At 49.7% G+C, this 11,078-nt stretch overlaps 1 protein-coding gene across 4 annotated transcripts in view; it reads right to left on the bottom strand.

Moving 5' to 3' along the window:
- Nucleotides 1-2,507: 2,507 nt before the first annotated feature.
- Nucleotides 2,508-11,078, bottom strand: part of STX6 (syntaxin 6) — a 45,133-nt gene continuing 36,562 nt past the window's right edge. For 2 of the 4 annotated variants that reach the window (XM_027086142.1, XM_027086140.1), the window contains exon 8: nucleotides 2,508-8,461. In XM_027086142.1, the coding sequence (XP_026941943.1) occupies nucleotides 8,385-8,461 (77 nt within the window). In that variant the 3' untranslated portion in view covers nucleotides 2,508-8,384. Of the gene's footprint in view, nucleotides 10,765-11,078 lie in introns of all 4 variants that reach the window. The other 2 variants (XR_003428509.1, XM_027086143.1) reach the window with 2 other exon arrangements.

The following is an 11,078-nucleotide window of genomic DNA, read 5'->3' as shown; positions in this document are numbered from 1 at the left end:
CAGCTCGGTGTTATCTCAGGAACAAGGAATGCTGGCAGCCACGGGAGCTCACAGCAGCCTTCAGATGCCACAACTTTCTCATCCTGTGCTCCCCAGACTGTCTCCAGGCTTTTCTGAGTTTATATAATGTTTGCCTCACTTATTTTTTGCGCATTTCCAGCCAAATAAACAAAAGCTCCAGAACATTTCATCAGCAAGGCTGAAACGCTTGATTGAGGTCCTTGATCAGATTTCTTGAACTCTGCAGTAGGCTTGTAGGGTTCGAGTTACGGTCTAGTCCAAGGTGGCTGGTGTCCATCATCATCTTCGGCACTTCTAGTTCAATGCTTTCATCCGCTGCTAACTTGTACTGCAGGTTATTTGATCCCTCTTCCTCTCCTCGGCTTTACTCTACCGTTTCCTGGTTAGAACAATGGCTTGCTGAAAGAAACATGTGCTTGCCACCCCTGAAACCTGGATGGTGACTTTTCAGGGAGGCTGCATAATGGTCCAGTCAGACCTGGGTTCCCATTCTGACTCTACCACTTACTGATTGTAACCTTGGGCAAATTCCTGAATTGCTCCATGCCCTAGTTTTCAGGTACAAAATGGGCCTCAACAGTATTTCCCTTGGGACTTCCCTGGTGGTGCCGTGGTTAAGAATCCGCCTGCCAATGCAGGGGACACGGGTTCGAGCCCTGGTCTGGGAAGATCCCACATGCCCGCAGAGCGACTAAGCCCATGTGCCACAACCACTGAGCCTGCGCGCCACAACTGAGCCCATGTGCCACGACTACTGACGCCCTGCGCGCCTACAGCCCATGCTCTGCAACAAGAGAAGCCCCTGCTCGCCGCAACTAGAGAAAGCCCGCACACAGCAACGAAGACCCAAGGCAGCCAAAAATAAATAAGTAAACTTATAAAATCAAAACCCCAAAAAAGAGTGTTTCCCTCATGGGGTTGTGAGAATAAACAAAAAAGTGTTTTACTTCCTCAACGTGTCCCTAAGGCCTTGGTCAAAGACCTGCTGGCACATCAGATTCTCATCAAGTATTGGCCAGAAGTATTAGCTACTAATGAGATACAAAGATTGAGAAATTTGCTCCTGGAAGAGTTGACAACCGCTTCCCAAAGGCCGGCCAGTCCCGTGAGCTTTTGTGAATGGACACGAAGTATTTAACGGTGTCCCTGAGGGAGGACGGAGAACGGGAGGGAGGAAGCGGCAGTGCAGAGGTCAGGGAGGGTGGCCTTGCGAGTACATGTCCAAGTCGGCTTCTGGAGCCCATCGCTCCCTCCCTGAGAGGTAGTGGCGCGGACGTCTGTGCTCAGGCTCTGCCTGCACCAAACAGGAGCCACCGCTGCGTTCTGGCTGTCGGCATCCTGGAGTGGGGGCCCTGTTCGCAGACAACTGACACCCCGATGTTCCAGGGATGGGGGCGCACTGACTTGGAACGTGTCCTCTTGGACAGTGAAAACATTGTGATGGCGCGGATGGGTCTTCCCGTCCTGTGAGTTCCGTTTTTGCCTTGGGCCTCGGCCTCGTCTTTTAGCACTTCCAACAAGAGTTCTGTGTAAGACTTGCAGCCAGTGGGACCTTGGGAACAACAGCACTCTTGCTGAGCCGTGGGGATGCGCTTCTCCCCTTGTCCACGCCACGTGGTCCACGTTGGCCCCTGGGGGACAGGGAGGTGATGGGCTTTTATCAGGAGATACATGGAACCATTTCCTCCTCCTGAAATAGTCACCGTTAACTCTCAAAGTAAGCACTCACTCCTCTGTCGAGGCTGGTTGGTATGTTGATTCGCCTCTGCCCCTTCTGGCTATTAGGGGGACGTCAGGCTGAGAACTCGGGAAGCACTGCTGGGCCAATTTCTATGTGAGGCAGCGGGGGCACAGTATGTGGTGCAGTGGATGGACCTTGAGAAACTACTTGTTTCCCAATTTCCCCATGTGCAGATCTGAGATGATAATATTAGATGAAAAAACCTCTCTGGTTCACACAGCCATTTCCAGTGCTATATGTGTTAACAGCAAGTACTTAAGAACAGTGCCTGGCACACAGAAGGTGCTCAGTCAGGCTGAGCAAGGGTGATGATGGCAAGAGGAATGAGGAAGATCCCTGCCCTTAAGGAGCTCACGTAGCCCGGTCGCCTTGTCCCGCAGAGCTACCAGCTGGGATGGGCACTATCCTTGTTGGTTAACACTTCAGCAAGAGGGAAATACGGGACTCAGTTCCTTTGTGTTCTAGTCTCTCTGATCCCTCAGGTGCCTCATTCCAACTGAAACTGTGTCGTATGATATTGGAAAGGAATAGTATGGCTGCTTGGGGGTTTAAGAATTCATATAACGCACTCAGCCGGAGAAAACAGTTTAGAATTCACATCTTCCACCAGGCACAAACTTTTCCCACCCCAGACATATGCACGTATCCATGTTTACTAATGGGGATGGAAGGAGGGGAGGGAGCTCTGTTTCGGTATGAAAAGAACTAAAAATAAAAACCAACCAAATCAAAAACCAGGACAAAGTTCATGGTCTCTCCATTTCTCTTTAATACTGAACAGTAGTCTTTATGCAGTTGTAACATGATTTCAAGAGTAGAAGTAAGAAACATTACTGATAAACTTAAGGGTGTAAAAATATCACTTTTAAGGATAGCTAGTTGAGGCTTTTTTAAACACGTTTTTGTTTTTTTTTAAGTTTTCAAGTTTATAGTGTCATCAACATTTGTTTAATGTCAGGATTACAATGAAGGCCATGAAGCTGTTTCATTTTACAGGGGTGGTTTACTGTAGCCTAAATTCCACGATGCAGAAGCAGTGGTTCGCACACTTGACTGTGCATCAAATCCCCTGGAGGGCTTGTTAAACAGCCCACTCACCCCACCCCAGTCTGTGAGTCTGGGGCGGGGCTCGCGAATCTGCATTTCTAGCAAGTTACCAGGGGATGCCGCCGCCGCTGACGGTCCCACACCACACTTGGAGACCCACTGCATACAAGAAGCAAGCTCTACCCACAGCGGGGCTGTGAACTGCTGGCACCAGGGCTCTGGCACCGTTCTCGTGTTGGGTGCGGGGAGAGCACCATCTGGAAATCACCGCGGCGTTTTGCATTTCTAATCCTTGATCTCACTTCTTTTGTTTGTACCTTCTAGTTAATTAAAAATAAAACGCCGTAAGGTTATTTATCCTTGAAAGGAAAAAACAATCGTTTAGTCCTGCTGAGCACTGCCACGTATTACACACTCTGTTTTTAATTACATTAATTTTTTATTACAAATGAGCCGGTGAAAGCTTACTTCCACTTACAAAAACCAAATCCATCATCATTTACAGCTTGCTTTCTTTGGCCCTTTCCGGGTTTCCAGGCCACCCCCCAACCCTGCGCGTTCTCCCAGCCTGGGTCAGCCAGGACGTCATAACATGGCACTTAGAGCAGTTCCAGTAACTTATTAGTGGGACACCTGCCTGGCCTCTCCTCACCTCGCACAGACAACAGGGCACAGACGCACTATCTACCTGAGGATTAGGACGGCTGTCTCTCCCGGAACCGACTAACTGTGGCGTCACAATTCCCATTCAGTAGCAGGGTCTCAGCCAGAACCTACTTTCTGCAGAGCAGGAAAGAACCGTCCTGAACTCGGTCCCACCCCGGGGCTGACGGAAAGCTGGGCTGGAGTGGAGTGCTGGGCTGCCGCCAGGGAACAGGCTCAAGAGCTCCGGTCAGCAGACAGCAAAGCCAGGTGGTCTTATTTCTAACACCCCTGGATAATCAAGTGGCTTCCGGGTTTGATAACTCATAACCTTTTAAAAAAAAAAAAGGTAAAATATACTTTCTCACAAAGCGTCTGGCTGCAGCTGGCAAACCAGGACCATGAAATGTTCATGTGAAACCCCGGCAGTAGGGCAGGTGATCGGACAATCCCAGTCTAAGCACAGCTCCCATCTGCACGGCCTCGGGGAAGGGCATTTCTGGACAAAGGTCACATCAGAAGGAAGACAGCGCCAACACATTAGCTTATGTCGGAGGGAAACCAAGTTCTTTTTCTTTTATCCTCACCTCCCCAAGCTTCTGTCCTAGTAAAGAGACTTATAATATCATATAACAAAGAACTTTCAGCGCATGGAGATCGCAGCAACGTGACCAGAGCGCCAGTGGTTGTCCCAAAGCAAAAGACATCAAGTGGCTGGGCTGAGGCGGGAGCGTGACAAGCCACTACCAGACTACGTCATGTCACTGAGGTCAGCCTGGTCCAGACAGGGTGCAGGCTCCCCGGTGCCAAGTCTGGACTGCAACCCACCCAGTGACTCCCATGTCTGCTGCGGGAGCTGAAAGTGTTTCAACTCTGAACAAGAGGACTACTGAGCGAAGTGACCATAAGTCCTTCTGAGGCTACCGTCAGGGATGCTAACACCCCAGAAGTCCGCTAGCTTGGAGCTTCGGCCCCAGCCTGGGGGACCCGGCACCCGGCTTCGGTCTCCAGGTTCACAACAGTGCCGTCCTAGGCTCTGAAGGGCTGTCCTCTCTACTAAGAACTCTCCTGGGGTTCTGGACGCGACAGCAGCCTCCCTGTGAGCGTTATCAGGCAGACGTGGTGGGACGGCACATGTTTTATAGGTAACAGACTGACACGGGCCTTGCAAGGCAGCAGCTCCTTGTTTTCAGCACAAGCATATTCTGTGAAGGATGGGAGCTGGGCAGGACAGAGTCTTACCACCTCCTGCCAGGGCAGCCCAGGGGCTGAGCTGCCCCTCGAGCAGGGCCCTGGAGGAAGAGGCCGCTGCGCCTGACGGCCCCTCGGGGCCCCGTCCTCGTGTCCCGACTGTGGTCGGGGACAGCGCCACCTGACTGCAGGGCTGAGGACCCTTTGGCTTCACCTTCTCTCTGCTCTTGATGGACAAAGAACAGTCTTCAAAAAGAAAAAAAAAATCTTAAAAAACCTGGGAGTGGAAGAAATGCCAACGAGAGTTAGAAGAAGAGGGAGCACTGACGGTAGTGCGTTCCGTGTTTTAGAACTTCAGCTTTCCAGACAGTCCGAATTTTGTTTTGTTTACAAATTTGTCCTGTGTACAAGGTAACGCCAAATGGTCAAAATTCCAGAGTGGGAAAACAACTCCTATTTATCAGTTGGTTTGAGATCTTCAAATGCTATGCGTTCTCTAGAAAGGTGGTAATGGTCTCACTTGACAGGGAAATTACCAAAAGGAAGATCTTGGCTCTGCCACCTTCACTTACAGAAGGTAAAACACTTAGCGGAGACAGATTTCTGCTGGAGTTAAGACTACATTTTTCTTCGCAGCCCTTAATCTCACGAGGTGAGAAGGAGTGGAAGTTGCCAAGTTGTTGGCTACCAGACCCATCAGTCTGTTTAACTCTGGCTAAAAGCAGAGAATAATGGGCAAGTTACCAAGTTTCTCCCCCGACTCTGGCGTGAAGATCCTCATGTAACATACATGCTGCGACTTCCAATTGCCACACGGTAGCGGCACACAGAGCGCATTGTGATTCTTCACGGTTCTCACAAAGACAAGATCAAAAATCAGGACGAAAAGCTAAAGGTATTTCGCTTTTCCAGCTGGAGTCCCACTCTGGCAAATGCTCTCCATGGTTCATTACCCCATTCTACACCCCACCTCACCAAACCAGTGGAGGAGAAATGCTCTTCCAAGAAACAGAAGTCGAGCTCTTTCTGTTTGTTAGCCGTCATATTCTGCCAGTTTTTTAGCAATGACGAGTACAGCACGAAGTACAGAGGCTGAAGGAGAGAGAAAGCCCCACGGCTACAGGAAGTGCCTCTAAGCCTAGTAGGGGTGTCGCGGGCATCCACTCCGCCCCCCCCCACCCCAGTCCACCACTCAGGGTCAGGGGACCACTTGCAAGGAACCCAAAGCATCAGGATCACTGATGAGGAAACCTAAGCCCCTGGCATGCTCTCTCTGCCAGTCTGGAGTCTGACTGGGCCGTGGGCATGGTCTTCAAGTGAACACTGGTCTGTAGTGACTGCTCAGTCCTGGTACAACAGGGTGGGTCTCAGGATCAGGTCACGTAGGCCGGAGGTTACATCTCGGGCCAAGCAGCTCTGACAAACACATGAAGAGGCGGCCTATCGGAGAACGGCTCCTCCGAGGCCAGAAAGAGCAGTGGCCCTACAGGGAGAATGCCGTAGTGACGGAACTTTAAGCAATTTTTCTTTCTAAACAGATTCCTCTTCGGCTTTAGCCCAGTCTGGTCTACAACAGCCACTGTTTAGCAAACACCTTAAATCAGCGAGCCTGCCGACTCTAAATAGCCCCACACATTTAGTGGTTAAGCCTCGGCGTCACAGCACTTGGTCCCTGAAGCCTGGGGAGAAACTTACTCACTCATGACCAGCGTGTTCCCAACAGGCCCCGCTGACACACGTCAGTTTCAAGGGGCACAGTAAACTGGTAACACCCAGATAATGGCATGGCGTTTAAACAGGGCAACCCTGTAATTCATCAAGAAGCCGGCTGCTTCGTGTCACGTGGAAAGTGGGGATTACAGTACTGAGACAAGGTCCACATGGATATTTAAAAAGACGTGTACATTTTAATGCAAATCTAAGGACCAGCCCTGTCCTCAGTTTGTAGAAGGCTATCTTAACAAAGTCTCAAAACTCTGTAAAACAAATAATCTAGTATCCTACACCTGAAGCCCTTTGTAATAATCACTTTTTTTCTAATTTGAAAAGAAATAACTTATATGTCACATAGAGTTGAGTGTAAACGTGGATGTCAATCACCCTTTTAGTTTTATAAACCTGCTTTTAGCTTTCATCAACAGGCAGATTTCCTTACCTACCATGATATAATACCCTTCTTTAAAAAACTGTTACAAATATTTATTAAAAAGTGCAATTCAAAGGTTAGCTAGGCAAGTACATCATTACAAACCACACACACACACACACACACACACACACACACACACACACACAGAAAACAAAAGCCCAACACAAACAAACGATACAAACAAAACAAGAAAAAAAAGCGTGCTGAGGAGTGGGCCCCAAGAGATGGGGAGCTGGAAGTCAAAGCTAGAACTCCACCCAGATGTTGCTGTGCTTCCCAAGTGCAAAAAAGATAGTGAGGAGAGACCTACAGCCTCCACTGCCAAGTGCTGGCTCTGGGCACAGCTGCTACTTCAATATTAGGTTTTCATCAGGGAGGTTATAAAAATATCCTATATACATGTGTACACGGGAGGCATTTTAAAAGTCATCAGAAGCGTGAAGGGTACAGTGTCTCAGCAGTTTCAGCTACTAAAACCCAACTGAAGTGTCTGTCATTTAAATTTCGATTGGCTCAGTTATTTGAATGGATGATAAAATTGAACTGTCATCTCAGGGAAAAAGGAACCAAGTTCACCTACCCATCCTTGCAATCACTCACAGGGTAAGAAAAATCTGGTCCAGAACTAGCCTTCTTGACATTATAGTTTCTGAGTAAATGTAATCAACGTGCTGCCCCCCCCCCCCCCCCCAGCCCCCAAGGCAGAGTGCTGCAGGAATAAAATAACTGCCGATGCCACCACCTCGGGATCTCAGTCCACTCACGTGAGCTGCTCATCTAAGGGTCACTCTAGAAATGCAACTTGCACCTCTAGGGAGGAGGCTGTAGGATAGCGGCATGAATCCAGCAAGGGCCTGACCCTGGTGACCTCACCCGCCCTCTCCAGCTGTGTCCTGCTGCCCTGTCCTCCCTTCCATTCAAGCCACAAGTTGCCAGCACCCCCAAAGCCCAGTGCTTTTCATTCTTTTCCATTGGTTATTCCTACCACAAAAAACTGTGCTCGGGGAAGCACTTTCACCCTAGCACTTATCCCTGAAAAACCAGTCACTGCATCTTCTGTCACAAATTACTTCCGAGCCCTCTGTCCCCACTAACCGCCAGCTTTCAGGGGCAAAGGGACGCTGCCGCGACAGGATGTGAAACCCACCCAGGGGCCCACATCCCCGATGGATGCCCCTGGATGGGCCAGCGCGTGCTGTCTGGCGGGGGAAGGGTCTGAGCCGGGGGTGGGGGGCAGGAGGAGCTGCCAAGACGGATGGAAGGAGCAACAGCCAACACGAGCCGAGTCTGCGAATTTTTCTGGATTCCTCGAAGGCCCTCCAGGGGGAGCGAGGTCCAGGGGGGCAAAGCAGGGCCCGCTGTCCTCGGATCCAGGCCAGGGGGCACCAGGAGTGTGCAGTCGTCGACTTCCTCTTCCCGCCGGCCCTCCCCAAGCTGGGCTGAAGGACCTGATCTCCATGGTGGGGTCACAGAGAGAAAAGTCAGCGCAGGCTGTTTCCAGGCGAGGGACGCGAGGGGCGGGCACACCGTGCGCTGCTTCTCCCTCTCCCCTCAGGTTCCTGTGCAGGAGGAAGCGAGCCGGGGGCCACGCTGTCACAGCACTAAGAAGAGGATGAGCACGACCAGGAGGACCACGAAGAGGACAGCGATGGCACACCACTGGCGCCGATCTGGAAGGCAGGACACGAGGGTCAGCTCTCCCGGGACTCGACGTCCCCCAAGATACAGTGACAGGAAACTTAAGGCAACACCTGGATGCAGACAGAATGGGCAGAGGCCCTGAACCTGCGCGGGCACCTGGACTCTTACCGCTGCTCTGAACCTGCCCGGGCACCTGGACTCTTACCGCTGCTCTTCCTGGCCTGCACTGCACGTGCATTCACAACCCTGCCCGTCCCCTGAAAGCCAGCCTTGTAACAAGTACCTGCTTTGTGTCTCAAGTCTCTAATTAAAATCTATGGATCACGGTTCTCTTCTGGCAGTTACCACATCCCTGGAAAAGATGTTGGCATTGGTATTACAGATCAAAGCTCGTCAGCTTTAATCTCCCACCAAAATCAAATCATTTAAACAGTAATCATGTTCTTTTCTTAATGAGCACAATGGAAGGATAGAAAGGAGATGAAAGCTACTGCTGGTCACTTCAGGAAACAATGAGCTGAAAAAGCAAGCTGCAGTGATCACCGGGGTGATGAACTTCACACCACCCCTGGGCAAGAAAGATCACTTAACCAGTAACTGTGTTGAAGTAACTGACACAGCTTATCTATAAATAAAAGTGGAATGTCTTTTCTGAAGCTTTCTGCCCTACTCACAATTTAGAACAGGTGCAGTAAACAAAGTAGCCAGAATCCATCTAAATGGCTGAGAGCAAGGAGGCCCCGAGGGACAGAAGGGCCCACACAGGCTCCCGCCCACAATCCTGACTGTGTCCCCCTAACTCTCAGGGCTGCTGGGAAAACTACACAGCACGAATACCCTTGCACCCTCTGCGGGCCCACAGTCGGGGCACAGGATGCTGTCTGTCGTCAGGACGCACCCTTCACTTGGGCAGATGTAGGAAGAGCAAGCCTCTCCACAGAGGAGCCCTGCTGTTTTGCACGAAGGGTCAGGCTGAGATAAAGCCTGTGACAATGCAGCTCAACTGCTGGAAGTAAGAGTTCCATTTAAGTAGAAATATAAAGGTACATACACTGATTCACCGAAAGTTTATTTGAAAGCCTGCAGATTTTCGCACACCAGAGCTACTGAGAATCACATTATAAAAAGGTCTGAATCTAAGAAAATACACTGCAGAACTCTCCACAAAGCAATGCGCCAAGTCCACAAAACATGTACTTCAGTTACTTAAATGCCACGGACGGCAAAGTCTTAGAACCGGCCAAGAGAAGCGCTACCAAACAGTAGTGAGTGAAGCAAGGAGCTCCCAGTGGCTCATCCTGCTCTCCATCACACACGCCGGAAACTCACTTAGTAACTGGGGACTAGGGCCAAGACCTCAAGTCCATCTGTTCCTTTTCTGAAACAAGACTAGTCCAAAAGGTGTGGGGAAGCAGAGCTGGCCTTTAAGAGTAATAGATAATAGATTATGGTATTAAAAGATAATAGTGTTAATCTGTTTATCACTTCAGTGGTCCAGAAAACTCAAGTACCTAGCATTCTTTCATCTATTTTAAAATGTTTATGACAATTTAAAAGCCCTCTCATTAAAATGATTAGTCTATATTCTAGGATGATACAGTCAAGGTAAATGCTTCCTAACGAGGCATCCTGCCATCTCAGACCTGGATTTCCAATACTGATCCAGCTTCCCGTCAGCCTCTACCCAACCCTCCTCCCACCTCCACTCACTTTCTCTTCTGCAACTGAACTAAATAGGGGTTTTCATCAAGGAGGACAGCCATCACACAAGCTAGCACAACCCAGGAATGCTCTTTTAAATGCACTTTCCTCTGAAGTGTTAAGTTGCTTCTAGGAAGCATGAACTGGGCAACCCCTAGCTGTTACCCTAGCAGACTTACCCCCAGAAGGGGTGGGTACTAACCACAAGGGCTCTTGTGACCTCAAGTCACAAAACCAGCTTTTTGCAAGCTCAGGACCTGCCTCAAAAAGTCAGGGGGAAAAAGGGGACTCCACAGGTTTTTCCCCCTCCCAATATAGTCTCTTCCCCTAAAGAGAAAAGATGAACAACAGAATTTGGGAAAGTGAGGGGAAGAAAACCTTGGTATCCACACAAAAGAATATACTTTTTGAGGGCAGGAGATTGACAAGATTAGTCTCTCTTGGGTCATTCAAAATAGTAAGCATGGCGTCTTGGGTGATTTCTGCCCAGGAAGCAGCCAGCACTGGGCGGGGGGGGAGGTCTCGCCTCTGCAGGGCTGTGGAGCGTGGGCGTTTAGTTACTGCCTAATCAAACTTCAGCGTGTCTTGACACTCTTTATGCACAGGCTTGGTTGAAAAGCAGTGAACTTTCCTAAAAGTTATGGAGGAAAACAGAGACAAACACAAATTGCCTCGCTGTCAAATTGAAGCCAACACCGCCAAGTAGGAGGCCCCGAGCAATTCTCTGGGGAGCAAACAGAGATTAAAATGAGCCCCACAGGCAAGCTGTCCAAACCTAAGGGCCTTTCAGGCTAAAGGCTCTGTTTCCTGGCTCTCTTTCTTAGACAAACATAACTGAAGTTCTTACTTTGCTCCCCAAACTTTTCTTCTGGGAGCAAGTAGGAGAAGGCATAAGCAGGCCTAGTGCTATTTATACACACGGAAACACTTATCACAATGCAAGTA

The sequence above is a fragment of the Aethalodelphis obliquidens genome, unplaced genomic scaffold (assembly GCF_003676395.1).
Source record: "Aethalodelphis obliquidens isolate GAN/ISIS:26980383/991018 unplaced genomic scaffold, ASM367639v1 scaffold55, whole genome shotgun sequence".
Lineage (NCBI taxonomy): Eukaryota > Metazoa > Chordata > Mammalia > Artiodactyla > Delphinidae > Aethalodelphis > Aethalodelphis obliquidens.
This window is presented reverse-complemented; position numbering and strand designations above follow the sequence as displayed.